This window comes from Oncorhynchus nerka, linkage group LG14, assembly GCF_034236695.1.
Source record: "Oncorhynchus nerka isolate Pitt River linkage group LG14, Oner_Uvic_2.0, whole genome shotgun sequence".
Taxonomy (NCBI): domain Eukaryota; kingdom Metazoa; phylum Chordata; class Actinopteri; order Salmoniformes; family Salmonidae; genus Oncorhynchus; species Oncorhynchus nerka.
Genome location: NC_088409.1, coordinates 70,692,641 through 70,715,015, shown reverse-complemented (window position 1 = coordinate 70,715,015; position 22,375 = coordinate 70,692,641). Strand labels below are relative to the sequence as shown.

Here is a 22,375-nt window from a genome sequence, read left to right as displayed (position 1 = left end):
TGCCACTTTCATCATGATTTTCTAAGAAATTGTTTGTGTGATACAAATGTAAAAAGGCATGTCAAACATTTTCCTACCAATTAACTTTCAGTGAGAATTGCAAGAACAATCTGAGATACCAAAAATATTATCAGCCTACGCCGATGTGGAATAGGCCGTTAGATGATTTTTTATCAATCTGAAAGTAGGCACAAGGAAAATAATCAATTTGACCTGATAGGGAAAGAGATCTGATAGAGAAATAGACCATCAATATGGTACACACCTGTGATTGAGCGCCACAGTAGGTGAATGGAAAGCGAAAGGTAACAAAGTGGTCAGCCCTGGTTTTGGACTTGCAGTTCTGGCTGTGGATGGAGGGGATCTGGACTGTGTCCAGGTTCAGAGGGGAGAAAGTGGCATTCTGGAAGATGGTGATGAGAAACCTTGTCCTTGTCGCAGTGCCCAGGAGAACTTCTCAATGTGGATTGTCAACCTTGCTAATTTCCTCTGAAGGGAATGTTTACAGACTGCTGATAACTGATATAATCTCACACTATAAAGCTGCTGAATACATTCTTTCCACAATGCAACTTTTGTATTATATAACATTAAGGCAAAGATTTTGTTACCTTTCAGGATGCATTTTACAGATGAGAGGCACTCTCTTGGTGATCTCAACTTGGCCCTCTTCTAGCATAGCCTTGATGATCACTGTCAAGCTGGCAATATCTCCCAGGCACATTAGAATACAAGCAAATTTAACGTCAGCCTTTATGTGCTACAGCAAAACAAGAAAGAGATTGAATATTAGCGGAAATAATTAGCCTACTTGTCTTTTGACGAGACAGCCATAATAGGGAACAGAAAAGACAACGAACGGGTCTGTCTCTCCCATGAGATAGTGGCACTGAAGAGCAATATCTATTACCCTGTAGTGTCCACCATTTTCATCTGTGTGAATTTGAATACACAGGACATTATCAATTAACCAAAACCACACATATATAACCAATGATATTGCCATTTGATTGATCAGGATTGAACACATAAGTTACTTACCTTGGACATAAATGTTAAATGCAAAATGGGTGAATTGCTCTTTAGGAATGTAGAGAGACATATACCCATTATGACCACTCACAGTGTCATTTATGTCTATTTAAAGTGCGGTTGAAAGTATGGATTATATCCCTCTCACTCCGCGAATAACAAATGATCTCTGATGGTCAGCAAACAGTGGCCATTGGGCCTGGGTGACCATCCACTGGTGGGGTGACACAGCTGAGGGTCATTAGGGTTAATGGCCTTGATTAGATCCTTTCTGATTCCCATTGGATGATTCATTGGTGCATGAAAGAATCTCAAACCATTGAAGCAAAAATTATTTCACTTTATTTCATATTTGTTTCACTTTCAAGACAATACTTTATTTAAAAAATAGAACCCAAACAAAAAGGAGACCAAGGTGTTGAGACCCAGTATCCTCATCATCCCCATCATTTGTTGATTTGGTCTGTACTCTTGTTGTAGATAGGGTTTTTATATTCACATTCTGGGAGAGAGTGCAAGAGAGAGGGAGTGGTCTCAATGTAAGATAAGTTATGATGATTATACAGTATGTTGTGAGGAGAAAAAAATACTTACTATCTTTGGGTTTCTTTCTCCAAAAGCTTCCTGCAATGAGAAGGAGACAAGGCATTGATAACAAAATGCTAGAGTGCATATTGATTTGTATCAGAGATTACTGTAAAACATAGTGCGTAAGATACCTCTTTGGCGGTTGTCCATTTGGAATCTTCCCTCCTGGTTGGTCTCTGCCTCGTTTGCTCTTTGGTGGCTGTCGATCTGAGCTCTGGCTTGCTCATTGATCTCTGCTTGGTTTGCTGTCAGAGTTCACGACGAGTCAATGTAATTCATAAAAGGATCACTGCATGCTGATACTGTAAATTGCTAATTAAAAAGCTCTGACTTTACCATAGTAATGCTGTCCGAGACTTGATTGGCGCAATCTGCTCATGAGTTCTGGGGAAGGAAAGTGCATTAAGTTCAGTTACTTCTGAATGCAACATGAATACCAAGCAGGATGAAAATATTGGTATCATTGAACAAGGGAAAATTATTATAGAATGTTGACTGTATGTTACATAAAGTATAGCTCACCTCTATGAAACCCTCTTCTTTTCTCACTCAAATCTCTCACTGGTTTATTTTGGTATCTAGCTGGTTCGTGCTGGTGTCTTGGTGGTTCGTGCTGGTTTCTTGGTGGTTCATGCTGAATTCCGGTTGGATCATACTGAATTGTGGTTGGATCCTGCTGAATTCTGGTTGGATTTTGCTGAGTTCTGGTCGGTTCATGCTGCATTCTGGTTGGATCGTGCTCATTGTTTTCTGTTGAAAGGAGGGAAGAGAACAGTTCAAACTAGGTCCGTGTAGAAAAGAAAACAACAACATTAAAATTCCATTCAATGAAAATGGTCAATGTAAAATAATAAACGTACCATAGATAGGTCGCTCATTGGCGGCTCCTAAAGTAAGACAAAAACAGATGTGAGCATCAGTCTGGAAATGCACCATGACTTTGTACTGTGGTCTTGTTTTGGTAAATATATAATGATGTTATAATGTGGCATAAACTTAACCACATGGACATTAAAAGACACTGTGTGTGTGTGTGTGTGTGTGTGTAGCCTACGTGTGCTTACGTTTTTTACCTCTCTTCTGTGCCACGTCTCTCCCAACATCATCACTACACGCAACGTCCTCAGGAAGTGTACTGGATCCTGTCATATTATACAGAATTCTACATTAATTTCATGTTTCAATCAGATTTGAAAAGGGTGCTCAAATACTATAGAGGTAATAAAACAAGAAAAGGCACTGCTATAAGATTATCATTTTTTCAGGCGTTATGTCTTTATTGAAAGTACAAGTACATCACAGTTCACAAACATATTAGGCTACTTTGAAATGTTCCACTGCTTAATTCCACATATTGGGTGGAATTAAGACATGCATGTAGGCCTGTTTAAACTGTGCAATGTACATATTTTTAGTAGGATATGTAGCTACATAACTGACATGGTGTCACGTCTGCTCCCGCTCTTCCCCCCTGGCGCTCAAGGGCGCCAGGCTGCCCTGCATCACGCACTCCTGCCATCATCAATTACACACACCTGCCTTCCCTCGTCACACGCATCAGCGATATTGGATTCACCTGGACTCACTCATCACCTGTTTATTACCTCCCCTATATTTGTCAGTTCCCCTGCTCTGTTCCCTTCTGATGCATTAATTGTTTTTGTCTTTGTTACCCTTGTGCAGACGCTGTTCCTGTCTCCTTCCATGTCCGTTCCTTAGTAAATGTTTGATTCCCCGTACCTGCTTCGTCTCTCCAGTGTCAATTCATGTGACACATGGAAGCAGCTTGCAAAGTTGCCCAATCAGCATCATAACATTTACGTCAGAAAGAAAGGATGCTGCTTAATGCTCATAGGAAGATTCAAATTAGCCTGAATAACTGTCAATGTACTCAGTGTAGCATACTCTATACTGTGCAGTATACCATGCTAGCTGCTTCACCAATATCATTCCAGTACTGAAGTAAGACTGAGGGAGTCAGAAAGAGGAACGGAGGTGCTCACGTGTCCATTTCACCCAGCAGAAACAGCCACTCAGGAGCACTATGAGGACGGCCACACCACCAACGCTGAAAAACAACACTTGCAGATCTGTACTGTCTGAAGAGAGGAAGAGGTGGTTTTATTTACACGTACCTTACAGGAAACATTAAGCAAGAGGGCTGCTTTGTCTAACCCGACCAGAAATATGTTGGCCTTTACATAAAGTGAAAAACCGACCACATGCTGTGTATACAGAGTGCATCTCTGCAGTTTGCATACACAGTATGAAGCCTACACCAATTATTTTGACTCATTACAGGTGACTTGAAAGGGTCCTAGATTTTCGGATACAACAGTATAAGAGATTATTGTTCTAATGTAACAATAAACTGACTTTCTTTTGATACAAATATTTGGTTGAGGTCACAAGAAAAATCAAACCTACAACTCAGGTATTGTTACAAGCACCATTCTCCAACCAACTGAGCCACTGGAACAATATACTACTGTAGATACTAGCATAGTGTTACCTTGATCAAGTTCCTCAACTTCCACTCGATGGCACTGGTCATTACTCTGTAGCTCACAGCAGTAGGAACCCAGGTCTGAGGCCTGAAGGGCATCGATTCTGATGGAGAAGTTCCCCAGACCTCCCTGATTGGGGAAAGCCTTCACTCTGCCCTTCCTAGGGTCCAGAAAGTCCACCTGATAATAATACATTCGTATTTTATTTACATATTATTTGAAGAGTGCTTTTCATTACATGCAGAAATTACAAAGCTGTACATTAAAAATAAGGTAAAAAAATGCTTTTAAAAGGCTAAAGTCTCAAAGCTAAAAAAGAAGGCTAGTATTGTACATGATATGCAGACAACCGAAGGAGGCAACAACCTTCCCAGAGGATGTGATGTTGACCAGACTGGCACCAGAACCAGAGATCTGGTTCCACACCACCCATCCATGGCCAGGGCTGATGCCCAGAGAGGTAGACCCAAAGCTGCATGACAAGAGCACCGCAGAGCCCAGTGGAGCCTGGAGGGTGGATGTGTTACAGGAGTCATGGCAACGTTTGTTACCTAAAGGAGGAGTGTTGGGTTTGGACGGTTATCAGGCTCATATACAAAACGTTGCAATGTAATGGTTAAGATATACAATTCTCAGCAGCATACATAAATGTTTCTATTATAAGCTAAATATAGGGTTTAAAGAATTACACCATTATTTTCCTGATGCACAACACACTCACGACAGGAAGCTTCTCTTCCATTTCTACTCTCCTATTCTACATTTATTCTCTCATATCTCTACATAAAATGCTATATCTATATTATCATTATCTTAAGCACTTACCCATTGAAGCAACAGAGGTATAACATAATACCATCCAGAAAAAACAGCCATCAGTTTTGACCAAGAACATTTTCTGTATTTTAATATATGGTGGTGAGTGGTATCAGAAATGTAAGTGAAAGTATCAGGCACATACATTCAGTAGCTACTACGTGAGTAAGGTAAATGGCAAACCTCTGCAACTAAGTTCAGACACAGAGGGAATCGATTAGGTCACTTCCTGTCTGAGTAGCTGTGCCTCTTTCAATTCTTCCCATTTAATTTGATACATATCTGAAAACATTTAATATAGTGTTACATTTAAACTGGTACTTAATTTATTTTATATGTTATTCACATGTTATAACAATCACAAGTACTTAGATTATGTTCATGTAGACAGCTTTTTCTGTGATTATTAACAACTATGAAGCATATTCATGCAAATAAACCAGGTTATTTTAGTGCATGACACATATAGATCATTTAGGTTCATAAATGCTTATTTTACTGTATTCACCCAAATACTATTTGTAGCTGCAGCCAATGGAACAAAGTTCTGAGCAGTAGCACAGATGTGGTCTTCTTACTCAGAAGACCACAGTAGCTTCCTGTTGAAGGGGGCCTTCAGTTGCAAGTGATATGCAAAGGTAAACCACACTCTGTAACAAGGCCTCTGTCTGTTGGATGGGTTGAAAATCAAGAGTGAGACAAGCATATGCACTGTAGATGAACATTGGGTTGAAAGTATTTTTTAATTCTAATCCTCATGTTGACATGTCTTTTGACAAGAAAGTAGAGGTTGTAATGAACACACCTTCAATATGAATCCCTGTGTGCTACACAATGTTGACTAGAGAAAAGTATACAAAATACATGCATACAAATTAATATTGTAAAGACTGATCATGGAAATTAAAGAAGCAGACATTTTACTAAGATCAACCATATTTGTTATCATTATAAATGTATTTATTATTACTTGGGTCTTTTGAAGGATCTCAATTGGAAAAAGTCCATCCTCTCCTCGATTCCTCCGTCCTCCTCTCCTGCATGAACTGGAAACCGATAAGGGGTCGAGTGGTCGAGGAGAATGTCAATTCGTTAGAAGGCAAACAGGAGTCTGCTCACCTCCTTCATTACCTACTTTGGCAGAGAATACTCAAGAGTGTATACACCCCCCTTTGAATCAGATGCTGTTTTCTCTAAGGAGAGCATGCACACATTTAAAAGCGATACGCTAATCCTTTTATCTATAACATGTCTTGCACACAACTTGTTCAATTGGTTTTTGCACTTTACACATTTATTTTCCACCCCTCTAGAAGTCCTTTGCTTGACGCATGAGTGGAGGAGAGTCATTTCATACAAGCGCATTTGTTTTCACGTTTCACTCCGCGATTACCTTTGACCTTTTTCAAAAGCAGGCGAGGACAGAGGACAGGACACGAGGAGTCGAGCAAAACCAATTGAGAGTCTCTCTTCGTCTTGTCACTATAGTTTTTGTAACTATTGTGTGTGTTGTCACAAAATACAGTCACCATGACTACTCAAGCAACTTGCTTCCTTTTTAACAAGGAAAGACAAATCATCTGTTGACGTGACATAACTTTGTGGTTAACACCAAAGACACTGCAGACAACCAGGAAATCGTTTCTATGTTGAATTTCTTTTCCAACCTGGTTCATGCTTTGCAAATCCTAAAACCGTCATAGCCATGCTACATCTGCCAACACAGTCTGAGTAGCTCATATCAGACATCTCATGCAACACTTTTCATCAATTTAAATAGAAAATGGGGAATGTTTGTCAATCTAGTTTGTTGTTTAATCTAAGTTGTTAGACATGTGCTCTCGTAGCTCTCATACCCTGGTGACAGAAAGCAACTTTGTAGAGGTACACAGAGGGCCTCTTGTCACCTTGGTTAGAGTAATGTCACTGTCTGTGGTCCAGACGATACAGCTGAAACCCACTTTCAGTTCTGCTGGTCTGCTGGAGACAAGGGAGAGAGAGGAGTTACAGGAAACATATCAACATATCAATTCTAGTTTAAAATGCTCCCTGCAAAAACAGAAGTGAAAATACACACCTACTGTTTCCACTTCACGCTAATTGTATTATGTAATGTATTTGTATTGTAATGATACATTGTATGTAATGTGCTGCATGTCAAACACTTTCATATAGGACCAATATCATACCAAATGTATTGTGAACACACAGCATGTCTTTTGTATTTGTGTATCATGATCTGTACAAATAAGTAGTAATCCACAAATGTAAATCACTATCCACAAACAAACACCTTTTGGTAAGACTTCACAGTGGTGCACAGGGCAGGGGTACGCCACTCCAAGTCGGCCCTGTACTGCAGACGGGTGCCGCCACTGCGAGAGGGCCGTGTGCAGTGGAGAGGGTCTGTGCCACAGTGTCGGGCGAGCAGGCCTGTCTGCTGTGAGCTGCAGACTGCCGCTGTGGGTGAACGGGGGCAGCAGCAGGGACAGAACACAGACCTACAGCCGGTGCTACAGTGGATAGAGGCGCAGCCAAGGCCACCATTGGAAGAGGTGGCAGCGCTCTCACTCGCGACAAAGGGTTGTGGTCAAAGTTTGAGAGACTGCGGCTGGCTGATGGTGTGCTACAGCGGGCATGGAAGGAGACAGCTACGGGAGAGGAGAGGTGGCGGTCCCAAAAGCATTGCGGGAAGCTGTTCTCCAGAGTGCTCATGGCAGGGGTGGGGACTGGACACTTTGCGAGTCACAAAATCACTCCGCCGCCTCCATCAGGGCTTTTACTGGGGGCAGCACATGGAGGACTTTTGCCGGAGCTGTGACAACTGCACAGCAAAAAAGGGCCATCCATCTCCAACAGTTCCCGGTGGGAGGGGGATGTAGTTGGACCACTCCCCACCACAGACAGTGGAAACCTCCGGGTACTCATGGCCATGGACTATTTCACCAAATAGTCTGGGACCAGGAGGCAGACACCATTGTCGACTCCCTGACAGCAGGGATTTTCTGCAGGTTCGGTGCTGCGTAGTCCATCCACAGCGACCAAGGCAGAAACTTTGAGTCCCGTGTGTTCGCCACCATGTGTGAGAGGCTGGGTATGCAAAAGACCCGCACTCCTCCTCTCCATCCTCAAAGTGATCGTGTGAACAGCCACTGAGGAAAAAAACAAACAGAAACACAAACAAGACAAACTGGCACAGACAGACAGAAAACACAGGCATAAATACCCAGGAAATAAGTGGAGAAGATGGGCGACACCTGGAGGGGGGTGGAGACAAGCACAAGGACAGGTGAAATAGATCAGGGTGTGACACATACTATAATTGCTGCAACCTTGAAAGGCAGGCATCAACATGGCCGAATGAGAGGCTGTCAGCGATTTATAAAAATCACTTTCTACGAATACAAACTTTTTTCTACAACTATGACTACAAATTGACTACAAATTGCTTTCTACGCGTGACAACTTTTTGTTTTTTTCTTGTAGTCAATTCCCTGCCAAAAGTCAGGTAAACCTAAGCGCTTCCAAATATGGAGTTGCATGTTTGCCATATCTCTCCTAGGTACAAATCTTTTTGGCTCTCATTTTACTTAAGGCCCTTGGAAATGACCTGCATATCTGCAGTTTTAAAAACATTCTAATGCAATATATCGATTTACAAATACAAATCAAAAGGTGTTTGTTAGTGGATAGTGATTTACATTTGTGGAAAGTGATTTACATATGTGGAAAGTGATTTACACTTGTGGATTGGTGATATACATTTGTGGATTGGTGATATACATTTGTGGAAAGTTATTTACATTTGTGGATTGGAACTTATTTGTACAGATCATGATACACAAACACAAAATGCATGCTGTGTGTTCACAAAACATTTGGCATGATATTGATCCCATACTTTTACACAACCCAAGGGTTTACATGACAACAAGGCAAGAGCCACCCCCCACAACCCCCACCGTCTGTCTGTCTGACAGTGAGGTTGTGATGTCATCACCTCATAGCATCGAGCACACCAGAATAACTTTTTTCATGTGCAGCGTACGGAAGAGCATATATCAGAAGTTATTAAAACAACTTTTGATAGGTTATAAGCAAGTTACAATCAGACTGATTTGGTTTAAGCAGTTTCTTTTTCTCAGACCTAACATGTTCCACTAGAAACATGATTCGAGGACACATTTTTCTAACTGGTATGTATTCTGTTTTTGAGCATTAGGCAGTCATTCATTCAATTAATGTAAAGAGTGATAAAAGGTCTGTATTGTCGCTTCAGACCTGACATCTCTTTGTTTTACAGTGATATGCACAGTAGCAGGCTTCAATATTTTCACAAAACCAGTAAAGCATTTTCCGAACGATGATAAACTATTTGGGCAAACTACTGTTCAGTCCAAAGCTGGGTAAGTCACTATGTCAAATTAATTTGTGTTCATGTCATATAGACCTAGAGTACTGTATTACATCTAGATTATGTTCTCTTTATCCATGTTCTCTTATGAAATTCAACAGGGTATTGGTTACATCACCAAATTCTAGACCCCAGAAAGTATTCAGCTGTGGTCTGGAAAAATGCACAGAACTCAATATCTCAGGTAAACTATGCCACTCCTGCTAATACAAATTTCAGTAGTAGGTTCAGTTATTCTAGTACATTTCAGGGATTGTTTTTGGTTAACCATATGCTGAATCCAAGTCAACTTTATTTGTAGCCAATGCAGGTAAAGGACTCCGACCCATCGTGGCATTGACCAACAGTTTGACTGGGGAGAAGGAGCGGCACATGGTATTTATTCTACAACAGTTTTCTACATTCATAGAGATATTTATTTAATATATCTATCTCTATTTAACCTGCTGTGTTGCCTTTTATTGAGTCATTTAATTTGCCATTCACAATAAGTCACTCATGATTGTCATGAATTTTTATGATATTTGTCCATGATTTGTACATGATGACACAGTATATTGGCTGTATGACAAATAGTTATAGTAGTTCAAGACAACTAAGAGCTGTGTTGTATTTCATTTCTGTGTATAAATGAGATGGGGAGTGAGGAGTGAAGTATTAGGGGGGGGCTGCAGGTCAGGGTGGGTGCCATGGGTACTTGTACAGCAGTAAATTACATAAGAGTAGCAGCAGAATCGTTACCTAGTCAATTGTCTCTCAGCAAAGCTACAGCTTCCTCCTCTGTAGGCGTCAGATGCTAGTAACGTCTGCCTTTCACACGACTTCCCTTTCAGCATGAAAAATGGGTCCCACTCTTCCGTTAACACTTTTTCCGATGTAACTGATTATTTTCTGCTACTGTTAGATTGTTTTTGCTAGATGGACTCACAGAGAAGGACCACACCTCTGGTCTAAAACAAAACATCATTGTCTGTAAGTTTAGCATAGAAATGCTTCCTCAAACTCTGTTGATAAGATTATTGAGAGTGTACTCTGACTGTGTCTGCTGCAGATATTAGTCGTGTTCTCACCATTAAGTGTTACTGTGGTCACGTTCAGACAGACACTTGCATGCACGCAGGCATCCACATCCGCTTTTTGAGCACAAGGTGTAGGAAATACCATGCCCTGGAACAGAACAGTGTTATGTCTCAAGACTGAGAAAAAGTCACCGATTTGTTTCCTGTTCCACTTCAGACATCATATTTTTTATCTTCAAAGAAAGGTGTTTGTCCAGCGAATTAAATAAAGTTCAAATCGTCTTTATCTTGGGCCCCATGTTGCTCCAGGAATTAAGAGGATTAAGTCAGTAAGCAAATTATCTTGTACATTATCAAACTGATCGGGCCATAGAGTTATCCTGCTCAACAGTATGCCATGTGGCCTGATGACTTGGTCTGCTCTCCTCTCACCAGGTCTGCCAACAGGTCAGGAAGAAGAAGAACACGAATGAGGATCTTAATGCAAACTGTACACTCCTGTCTGGCCTTCTGAAGCATGAGTTGTATTATCCTGCCACGCTAGGTAGGCATTCCTATGATACTGAACCGATGGACACAGCTGTTGAAAAGTTCGATCTCAGATGAACATAGGGAAATGTAGACTATGGAAACACACTGTACATCCGAGCCATATATGGAGTGTAAAGTTAGTAACGGATGTCTACATGTTCTGAATTGAAGTTGTAGATCAACTGGAAAGAAACATCTCCATCAATAACAACAACAACAATAACAACAACAACAACAACAACAGTGATGAGCATGATGAGAAGGATGGTGGGTCTACATTTATTACAAATACAGGGAAGTGATGTTCATGTTTGTTTTTTTGTTCATGTACGATATCGCTGTTTTGTTTTTAGATCCTGGGACTGAGATTGCATTTGTACTTGATGGATCTGGTAGCATTGAAAGCGAAGACTTTAAAAGGGCAAAAGATTTCATCACAACTGTGATGAAAAATGTTTGGGAGAAGTGTTTCAATGTAAGTATTGATCAACATTAATGCACACTTCAACAAAAGATTTGGCAATAAAACTGTGCTTTCTCTTGAATTGGCATTAAATAAAATGAATGATAATGCTTTATTGTGATAACAAAATAAATGGTGTTTTCTTTTTAGTGTGAATTTGCTGTTGTTCAGTATGGATCGGAAATCAGAACTGAACTGTCATTGAATGAGAAAGACGGGCCAAAAGCTATTGAAACGGTCAAAAACATTGAACAGATCAAAAACGCCACAATAACTGCTTCAGCTATTATCTATACAATGTAAGTACCATACTATTATCTATACAATGTAAGTACCATACTATTATCTATACAATGTAAGTACCATACTATTATCTATACAATGTAAGTACCATACTATTATCTATACAATGTAAGTACCATACTATTATCTATACAATGTAAGTACCATACTATTATCTATACAATGTAAGTACCATACTATTATCTATACAATGTAAGTACCATACTATTATTATCTATACAATCTATAAAAGTACCATACTATTATCTATACAATGTAAGTACCATACTATTATCTATAAAATGTAAGTACCATACTATTATCTATACAATGTCAGTACCATACTATTATCTATACAATGTAAGTACCATACTATTATCTATACAATGTAAGTACCATACTATTATCTATACAATGTAAGTACCATACTATTATCTATACAATGTAAGTACCATACTATAGGCCCATATTTTATATAATTTAGATTGCAAATATCATTACATTGTTGAGCTTTGTTTAAATTTGTATTTTCAGTGAACATGTTTTTGTTCCTGAGAATGGGTCCAAAGAGGACTCCAAGAAAATGATGATAGTGGTGTCAGATGGAGCAATATCCTTTTGGGATAAGAAACATTTGGGAAAAGCAAAGAACTTGCTTGAAACAAAAAATATCACCAGATTTGCTATTGGGGTGAGTTTTCTCATTTGTGTATCTTTTAATTAATCTTCCTGACTAAAGTAACAGGTTTAATCGATTCAATGAAAAAGTTAGCTCATATTCTGGTATGTCAAGACATTTTCTCTGTACATTTATGAATCGCAGGTTGGTAATCAAACCAAAATAGACGAGTTGAAGATTATTAGCAACAGTGAGAGTAACCTGTTCTTGGTTGGTGACTATAAAGCCTTGGAGGGCATCCTCTCCAAGCTAGAGACCAGTATCATCAAAGGAATCGAAGGTAACACTAAAAGGCTGTAATCATCAGTGTAACCTTAACATTTGTGTCCAATTATCGTCATATACTGTATGTGTGCAATTTAATGTAGGGGTCTAGGGTAGTCTAACACTGACAGGCTGTAAGGTGCAATTTGCATTTCTGACTCACTTTATAACAAAATGTTTGTGTTGCTCCGATTTATGAACCAGGAATCAAGCAGGGGGATGGCTTTCAATTTCAACTCGCCGAGGCTGGATTCAGTAATCACATTGCACTAGATGTAAGTTGTTTGGTTTTCAACTTGTTTTTTACACACTGGTTTTCTAGTTGGTTTAAGGCCAAAGTCTGTAGTCTGACCATATATGAGATGCAGTTTGAGGATCATAATAGTATCTCTATCCACTCTCTATTTTTTTATTGGCTTCTGGCTATAACATCCTTTCCCTCCTCCTCCTAGGGGTCCTTACTGTTCGGCGCTGTGGGGGCCAATGACTGGAGTGGAGGAGTGATCTTAAAACACCCCAAGGAGAATAAGGTCACCTTCTTAAATGGGTCATCCTCAGAGCCAAGGTTCTCCTACTTAGGTAAGTTATGGACATGTAATCTTGGTTACCCAGAAGTAAAATTCTCGCAAAGTTTAATTTGTCCACGACAGATTATGGGACATGCCATTTCAAACAAAGTTTCTGAAGGTTTCTGTTTTGTATTCCTCATCCTCATCCCGAGGCCATAACTGAAGGTCAGAGCTGCCAACTCTCACGCATTGGCCACGAGACACACAAATTTGTCCCTCTTCTCACACCACACCTCTTATATCTCAAATATTGAAAACTACTGCATATATTTTCCCAATTAGTCCATTAGATAGTCAGCGTGTTATGTTTTCAACTGTGCTCCAAATCGTTTTGAAATCAGAGAATCTGCGCCTGCAATTTAACATCACGAGCGGAACTTCTATCATTGTCCTGTCTTGCCACAGCAGGAGAGAAAAGGTTCTTCTCTGAGTTTATAAACAGTAAAAAGAGCAGCATGGGAGCTCTGTTTGATGAACAATGTTACTCCTATCCCTACTGCAGAATGCAGCCTTTTGACATCATGTACTAACGTCGATTTAATCCTCACTAGTCCCCAGTATGTTCGGTAGGGTGACCTGATTTGTAACTCTGAAAATCATTTTGACAAACAGATTTTGAACCAAAAAGTGTAAGTTTGATTCTAGAGGGGGGACAATACATAATGATTTGGTTAGGGTGTAGGGATAGATTTATGTAATCTAACAGGAACACAACTGTTATTCCCCACACTCATTTTATTATTCCACTTCTTCCAAATTTTGAAAGTGTAATCACATATTTGAAATGTGATATGCCTACTTGTATTTTTGCAGCCATTCATGGGCAGTTTTGAATAGTCATAAAAATTAGCATGGGATATTAAATGCTCCAGGTATCAAATATAATTTTAGTGTTGTGCACATGCTAGGTAGAAATGGTGAGGGGACTCTCAAATCACCATATTTTGTCTATGTAAAGAAAGATGATGGCAAGGATCTTCAACTTGTAGGCATAAACCACTTGAACATTTATATTCATTAGATTTTCCTTGAAGGTTGGGTGATTTTGCGAAATTAGCCCTGTTTTAAAGTGAGAGTTGACCCAAATGACAAAATATAATTTGGTTACCCACTGCCATCAACCTTAACATTTCCTGTGCAGAGCCTTGGTGTAGTGAAAACACTCCCCAACATGTGCCACATACAACTTTCCACCTGAGAACAGAGATCAGTCCCTGCTTCCAAGATTCCCACTGTTTCTCATTTCATCTCATTTCATTATCGTCTGAATAAAGTGTCAAACCTCCTAAAAAATATTACCATGCTTTAAATGTAATCCCCCATAAATCTAAAAGTAACAAAGTCGTCGAATTTGGAGTGTTCATTTAATGTTCAAAGCATCCTGAATATACCTGACCTGTGGTTTTTATTGAAAACAAATCCACCCTAGTCATAGGCCTAACCCATGTCAAAATACGTAGAATTGCAGGAACTTAGCTATAAAACAGTACAATGTTCCTGGGGGATGACTCTCAGTGCCCTTTCTTGGGGTTGTGCTAAGGGGCAATGAAATTCACATAGCATATCTCACTCCAAGCTTTCTTCAGAAGTTGGCAGTCCTTCTTGAATGTATTCTGTTAACTTCTGTCTGTGTGTCCCAGGTTACAGTGTTGTGTCTGCCATGGGCCCCTCAGGGACTCTGTACATCTCAGGGGCCCCTCGTCACAGCCTGACTGGTGGGGTCTTTGTCTTTACTGCAACTTCACACAAACTGCAGGAAATACTACTGGGTGACCAGGTAGGTACATGTGTATAACAGATATATTGTGAAATCCAAGAAATCTAAGAAATCAACTTGGACAGGTACTGTATCCATCTTTGGTTCCACTGTTAATAGTACACAACCTGATGCTTACTGCCGTCGTGCGGAGGTTACAAATAATAACCCAAATCTCCACTCTACAGGTGGGCTCTTACTTTGGCTCTGTGTTATGTGCCCTGGACTTTAACGGGGACACTAAGACAGACTACCTGCTTGTAGGAGCACCGTACTTCCACCAGAAAGGAGAGGAGGGCAGAGTGATCATCTTCAAGCTAAACCAGGTCAGTAGAAATGCACTCGTAAAATTGTATTTCGGTGCTCATAACTGCACTTTTCTGATGGTTGTGAGGGTTGTGTCCCAGGCCCAGGGTAAGTTTGATAAGGAGTCCTGGGAGTGGCATGGGCTGGACAGCTACATATATGCCAGATTTGGTTCGGCCATCTCTTCTGTTGGAGACCTGGACGGAAACGGATACAATGACGTGGCAGTTGGAGCTCCTCTGGAGGAAGATGAGACATGTGGCTGTTCTGGAAGCATCTATATCTATAACGGAGTCCAAGAAGGACTTCAGAGGGACCACTCTCAGGTGATTTAGTAGAAGTCTAGCTTGCTGACAAAGAGCCTCTTGCTATGATCCTGATGCCTGCAGTGAAAGGACTTTATACAGAACCCAAACATGACATCACACATAGTGTTGTTCTTGTTCTTACTTCTAGAGAATTAAAGCTGCAGAGTTTGAAATGAAACTCCGCCACTTTGGCCAGTCTGTGAGTGCATTCTCTGACAAAAAAAGTGCAGACGGGAGGAGACAGCTTTACATCAGTGTCGGGAGCCAAGGCATTGTCACTGTCCTGAAGTGAGTATAGACAGCAGGAATATTTGTCCAGGAAGCCCTGTACTGTATATGTCCACCACAGATGTGTATACTGTTTCATTTAGTAGAACGCTCTTTAAAAAAAAGGTGCTACCTAGAACCCCTAAGGGTTCGCTTTACGGTTCTAGGTAGCAGCTTGTTTAAAGAGTGTATGCGCTGTTCATTTACTGAATCATCTCAAAACTCTGAATTTCTACCAGAACAATCCCTGTCATCGTGTTTAAACCCAAGCTGACCATGAAGCCTAACACCATCCCCACATCCGCGCAGACAAACTCAAAAACCAAGATGGAGCAGGTCACCCTGGCCATCTGCTTCCAAGCACAAAGGGGAAATATTGGACGTATGTACAGTACAGTTCTCATCACCCATCGTCTCAGTTGATATAAAATAGAAAATGGAGATGTATTTTCTTGGAACTACTGAATCACTTATTTTGTTCCCTGATTGGCTTGTTTTTCAGCTGGTGAAGAACTTCCCATATCTTACAACATAGATCTGGATGCAGGTCAAAACAAAAAGCGCCTGTCTTTTGAGGACAAAGCAAATGGGGAAGGCATCTTCACTATACTTTCTGATACAAACTGCCTTAACCCCATCAAACTGTTTTTTACGGTAGGTTTCTGAGGCGTCTACATTCATTACAAATATTATCTTTAAATCTCTATTTTAAAGTATGAACAGTCTCCAGTAAGACTTACTGATGAAACTTAATCACACAAGAGAGAGGGATAGACACATGTCGTTTCTTCCCTCTTTCAGGGTTGCTATGACTGCTTCTCACCGATAGAGATCAAGCTAAACTTCAAGTTGAATACCACTGAACCACCTCTCCGCATTCTGGATTTCTGTACTCCCACAGAGTTCACAGAAAAGGTGAGCATTTGGTAGCCTCCTCAACAAAGTTGTGAAAAACTGTTCAAGAGTCATTTTTAATTATAATAATTGTTATGCTATCGTATGTGCTGTCAATTGAAATCTTCAGATTCAATTTGAGAAGGAGTGTGAGGTGAAAGACAAATGCAGGGGAAACATATCCCTATCTGATTCAAGGCTGAGGTAAATTAGTTTTCAATCACAATGCCATTATTTTTCTATATCGTGTCTTCTCCTGTCTACAAACATCTTTAACAAGGTGGAAATAATAAGTCATTGATTTTATACCCAAACAGATGATTTATTGTCCTTTTTATCCTGTCATTTGTGTAACAGCAAGGATATGGTCATAATCGGAATGACTCAGAACTTGATGATTGACTTCAATCTGACCAACTTTGGGGATAGTGCCTACATGACAACACTTGTCCTGGCATATCCCAACATGCTCCTTTTTAACAAGTTCACAATGGTAATTTCTCCTCACTGAAACAGAAATCAATTTGTTGAGTCCTTAGAACAAGATTTGGGGTTGGAAATATTAGATCAGCTTTGTTGCATTGACTGGACAAAAGGAGTCAGCAACTGACTGACTATTGTTCTGTTCATCATTCACAGAAAATGGAAGGGTCTGTTTGTGAGAACCAAGTTAAAAATAATATTTCTTATTTGAAGTGTCATCTCTTACATCCAGTCTTCAAGAAAAATACCCAGGTACCGATACCCACCATGACTTCACTATTACAGCCTAGTGGCATTGCTCAAGCTAAATGTCTCCCATCAAAATCGAAATGTCCTTTTTCTCTGACCTGTCAACATGTTCCTTTTTTATTTTGATACCCTAGGTACATTTCTCCATCTCCTGGCAGCTTGTGAACAAGAAATCAGAGATGCGAGAGGCTGAGATCACAGCAAACCTAACATGGTTTGAATCTTTCCATACCGATACTTCTTAAATGATCTTCTTGTTGAGTAAAAATGTATCATTTTAGTATTTTATTTGAATGAAGTTGTCTATATTCGTCCTTCCTATCATTGTTTTTAGTGAGAATGGTGGCACCCAGGTTTTGTATTTTAAGACGTACCACTTTGGAATAAAGAATGCTTTAAAGGTCCAACTGACTGGGTGAGTTAAGCCTGAAAGAAGCAAGAGAGGGATGATTTCAAGGCAAATAATGTATTTTTAAATCCTACTTAATGCTGTTGAATGCTGGATTTAAATTACATTCAATTCATCTGGATTTTTCTGCTACCTTGTTGTTTACAGGGAGGCCACACCGAACATTGTAAAACTCACGGACCAAACCATTGAGAATAAAGACCTGACATTTAAGTTTCAGGTATGCTTGCAATGTTTTCGTCTTTCTATAATGTGTTCAAATCAAATTAAATTGATTTATAAAGCCCTTTTTACATCAGCCGATGTCACAAAGTGCTTATATAGAAACACAGCCTAAAACCCCAAACAGCAAGCAATGCAGATGTAGAAGCAGAGTGGCTAGGAAAAACTTCCTAGAAAGGCAGGAACCTAGGAGGAATGTAGAGAGGAACAAGGCTCTGATGGGTGGCCAGTCCTCTTCTGGCTGTGCCTGATCGAGATTATAATAGTACATGGCTATTAAGGCTAGATTGTTCTTCAAGATGTTCAAACGTTCATAGATGACCAGCAGGGCCAAATAATAATCACAGTGGTTGCAGAGGGTGCAACAGGTCAGCTCCTCAGAAGTAAATCTCAGTTGACTTTTCATAGCCGAGCAATGAGAGGACGAGAGAGAGGTCGAGTCAGTCAGTCAGTCCGAGACAAGGCAAATCGTCCGGTGAACAGGTCAGGGTTCCATAGCCGCAGGCGGAACAGTTGAAACTGGAGCAGCAGCACGGCCAGGTGGACTGGTCAGGGTTCCATAGCCGCAGGCGGAACAGTTGAAACTGGAGCAGCAGCACGGCCAGGTGGACTGGGGACAGCCAGGAGTCATCAGGCCAGGTAGTCCTGAGGCATGGTCCTAGGACTCAGGTCCTCTGGGAGGGGAGGGAGAGAGAGAATTAGAGGGCGCACACTTAAATTCACACAGGACACCAGAGAAGACAGAATTACACCAGATATAACAGACGGACCCTAGCCCCCTGGCACATAGACTTTCGCTGCATAGATAATGGAGGCTGAGATGGGGGAAGGGGGAAACCAGGCAGGATATAACCACACCCATTTTGCCAAAGCACAGCCTCCAAACCACTAGAGAGTCAACAGACCACCAACTTACTGAATATAGCCCACAAAGATCTCCTCCACCGCACGAGCTCGAGGGGGTGCAAAACAGGACAGGAAGATCACGTCAGTGACTCAACCCACTCTCAACCCCTCCTAGGGACAGCATAGAAGAGCACTAGAGAGCCAGTGACTCAGCCCCCGTAATAGAGTTAGAGAAAGAGAATCCCAGTGGAGAGAGGGGAGCTGGCCAGGCAGAGACAGCAAGGGCGGTTCGTCCACCCAGTGCCTTGCCACTCACCTTCGCACCCCTGGGCCAGACTACACTCAATCATAGGACCTACTGAATAGATGAGTCTTCAGTAAAGACTTAAAATGTTGAGACCGATTCTGCATCTCTCACATGGGTAGGCAGACCATTCCATAAAAATAGAGCTCTATAGGAGAAAGCCGTGCCTCCAGCTGTTTGCTTAGCAATTCTATGGACAATAACGAGGCCTACGTCTTGTGACTGTAGCGTATGTGTAGGTAAGTACGGCAGGACCATATCGGAAACATAGGTAGGAGCAAGTACATGTAATGCTTTGTAGGTTTACAGTAAAACCTTGAAATCAGCCCTAGCCTTAACAGGAAGCCAGTGTAGAGAGGCTAGCACTGGAGTAATATGTACACATATGTTGGTTCTAGTCAAGATTCTAGCAGCCGTGTTTAGTACTAACTGAAGTTTATTCAGTGCTTTATCGGGGTAGCCAGAGAGTAGAGCATTGCAGTAGTCTAATCTAGAAGTGACAAAAGCATGACAAAAGCATGTTTGCGTCTTTAATGTGCTAAAGACCACTCTAGAATTGCACGTACATATTACTATTCCGCCCACTCTAGTGCTTAAACCACCTATAAGCTATTGAGACCAAACAAACTTTAGAATGTCCAGACTGTTCCAACTTATAACATAATTGTTTATGCTATTTATACTTTGTGTGCCATAACAACATTTGCATAAATTAGCATAAACCATCATGAATTCGATGTCAACCACAAGAACACAGTGACACTTCAAATGCTACTGCTCATTAACCATTTCAAATAAAAACATTTAAAAATTAACATTTTCAAAACGTTATAAATGATAACAATTCAAATTAGATCAAATTAGCATAAAATAACCCACCAACAACAACAGTAACTGTTGAACCGTTCAAGCTAGAGACACCAAACCAACTTTCACATGTTCAGGCTATCCTATTCTATCAATCAAATTATCCTTCAAGACAAGCGAGCAAGCACACACATTTTATCAGGAAATTCTATAATGTGTTCTATAATGTGTATGTTTGCATCTTTCTTCAAATATTTTCTCCCTTCCAGCTTCACGGTGAGAACAAACACAATGCAACTATACGCGTTAACATTACAATAACAGTACAGGCACGTCACACCAAAATTACAATCAAGAGTATTACACCTAAGGTATGTTAAAAACGTCCAGACATTTCTTTTGTTCTAATATTTGGTACCCAGTATTCGGTCCCTGACATAACAATTTGGTTTGGATTCCAGGAGAGATGTGGAAATCCAGAAGTAAATGTGAGTTCCATCCTTTCTCATTACACCTATAATATAAAATTATTCATGAAATCTAAATTTTATGCAGCATATTTGCCTTAATTTGTCAGCCAAAAAATGACAAATAAGAAATATATTAGCCAAAGTAACTTATATCTACAATGGTTAAATGTCACTATTTTGACATAATGAGAACATGTTGCCTTTTGAGTAGTAAATATGTGTTCTTCCTCCAGGCCTTCGGGGAGTATCTCATTCAGTGTTCAGTGACAGATGTACAGGAAATCACGGTTGTGGCTGAGGCTTCAATCAGAGAGTTTTCGGTGGGTAGATGCACCTTTATTGACTTCCTCTGCAATAGAGAGATGAAGATCCTTACACGTTTTACGATTTTTATGGTCAAAATGCTTTGTTGTGACCATCCATCATCAATCATTACAGGGTACATCTGAGAAGATTATAGCTAAAGCCACTCTGGGATTTGATGAAGACCGATTCGAAGCACTGGAATTGAGATCGATGGAATCAGTGGGTTAAACATTCAATAATAGAGATGTCAGATTAAAACAATTGAATACAATAGTTGAACAATTATATTTATTATTGGAAAAGTTTATCGATCTTGCTCTGTTTGCTCTGCTTTGTGGTTCTGCTTCCTAGGTGGAGGTGATGATTATCAAACTGGCAGTGGAGAAATCATTGCCCGTCATCATTGGAGGCTCCATCGGAGGCTTTCTATTTCTAGCGATAATCATTGTCATACTCGTTAAGGTAATAATGAGTGTTTTTGATGTTTTTGTACATCGAATACATGTTCAACTATTTTAGCTGGGCTTGATTGAGCTTGCATGAACCAATAGAGAAATCGTAGAAGTGCAAACCCTGCCAATCTGGCACTCAAGACAGGCTAAATCAAACACTAAAACTACTTGAAAGATTTAAATTTGAACCCAGGTCTGACTGCAATGTGTGCACAGTACATTATTTTGGTTAAAGTATCAAGGCGTCACTATTCTAATCTTTCCTTTTCGAACTTGCAGTGTGGCTTTTTCAAACGACGCCATCAAAAGGATATAGCAATGGATGCTGAGTGATGCTTTGTCACTGTAAGATAAGTGCTGAATGCTAAATTAGCCTTTTGAAAGCTGGAGCCTTGTGTAACTTGGGGGATTTTACCATAAAACAATATTCCAACTGCACGCCGGATCTCCACGGTGTTCCACTGAACTTTAGCCTTAGCAGCCAAAATGCCCATAAGAAATTTGCATTGTTGAGTGATTTAATGAGAACTTTGAAATATGATAGAGCCATGTGATCCAAGAGACGCTTTGTTTTGAGTATTTTGTTAAATATTTTTTTTGTATTTTTTTGAGTATTGTACATTCATACATATTCAGATAATTGACTTAGCCTACTGTGATGACTGTTTTAAAATATTTTATATTGTACGGTTTTATACAAAATATTACTAAATTAGAATATAGCACACTTTTTAAAATTGACTCATGTTTGTATTATGAGAACTTTGAAATATGACAAAGCCACATGATTGATGAGCCACTTTGTTTTGAATTTGTTAATTATTTTGTTACGTATTGCATATTTCTACATATGGAGATAAGTGACTTACACTGTGATGTCTGTGTTTTTAAAGTATTCTATACGGTAAGGTTTACTATAAAATATTACTCATATTTCTTGTGTACATTTATTATTTACCTTGGTGTAAATTGCCTCAACGTTTTTGTTTTAAAATGTTTGCTCTAAAGAACTAAATACAAAGATTAAATGAAAAATATTATCTTGAAAGCAAAACATGATTTTTCTCAACATGCTTTGTAAAAAGGTTAAATAAAGTCTCAGCTGCTGTTAAAGTTAATTTTTTTATTTTGA

The 22,375-nt window shown here is 39.9% G+C and overlaps 2 protein-coding genes across 5 annotated transcripts; one reads left to right on the top strand and one right to left on the bottom strand.

The window, feature by feature from the left end:
- Positions 1 to 1,351: 1,351 nt before the first annotated feature.
- LOC115141809 (uncharacterized) lies at positions 1,352 to 10,400 on the bottom strand. Of its 4 annotated transcripts, none has more exons than XM_065000348.1 (13): positions 10,099 to 10,400; positions 7,237 to 8,200; positions 4,953 to 6,920; positions 4,494 to 4,634; positions 4,133 to 4,307; positions 3,624 to 3,719; positions 2,694 to 2,762; positions 2,481 to 2,507; positions 2,143 to 2,370; positions 1,957 to 2,004; positions 1,752 to 1,865; positions 1,627 to 1,656; positions 1,352 to 1,534 (listed from the first exon to the last, which is right to left on the bottom strand). In XM_065000348.1, the coding sequence occupies exons 3-13, from the start codon at positions 5,088 to 5,090 to the stop codon at positions 1,479 to 1,481; spliced, it is 1,122 nt and encodes a 373-aa protein (XP_064856420.1). In that variant the 5' UTR covers positions 5,091 to 6,920; positions 7,237 to 8,200; positions 10,099 to 10,400; the 3' UTR covers positions 1,352 to 1,478. The 4 variants fall into 4 exon arrangements, with proteins under 4 accessions (XP_064856420.1, XP_064856419.1, XP_064856421.1 ...); XM_065000347.1 differs by having other exon boundaries at positions 2,685 to 2,762; positions 10,099 to 10,399; XM_065000349.1 differs by having other exon boundaries at positions 2,685 to 2,762; positions 4,494 to 4,678; positions 10,099 to 10,398.
- On the top strand, positions 8,960 to 22,176 carry itgae.2 (integrin, alpha E, tandem duplicate 2). Its single transcript, XM_029681011.2, has 31 exons — positions 8,960 to 9,139; positions 9,247 to 9,349; positions 9,459 to 9,541; positions 9,659 to 9,732; positions 10,812 to 10,920; positions 11,079 to 11,174; positions 11,261 to 11,382; positions 11,521 to 11,669; positions 12,187 to 12,343; positions 12,476 to 12,611; positions 12,800 to 12,870; positions 13,048 to 13,174; positions 14,805 to 14,941; positions 15,109 to 15,246; positions 15,328 to 15,552; positions 15,683 to 15,822; positions 16,041 to 16,183; positions 16,304 to 16,455; positions 16,603 to 16,716; positions 16,826 to 16,899; positions 17,053 to 17,188; positions 17,335 to 17,430; positions 17,562 to 17,641; positions 17,762 to 17,842; positions 17,984 to 18,056; positions 20,285 to 20,386; positions 20,477 to 20,503; positions 20,719 to 20,805; positions 20,924 to 21,010; positions 21,143 to 21,253; positions 21,523 to 22,176. Exons 1-31 carry the CDS (start codon positions 9,112 to 9,114, stop codon positions 21,574 to 21,576), a joined length of 3,312 nt encoding a protein of 1,103 aa, XP_029536871.2. The 5' UTR covers positions 8,960 to 9,111; the 3' UTR covers positions 21,577 to 22,176.
- Positions 22,177 to 22,375: the final 199 nt, after the last annotated feature.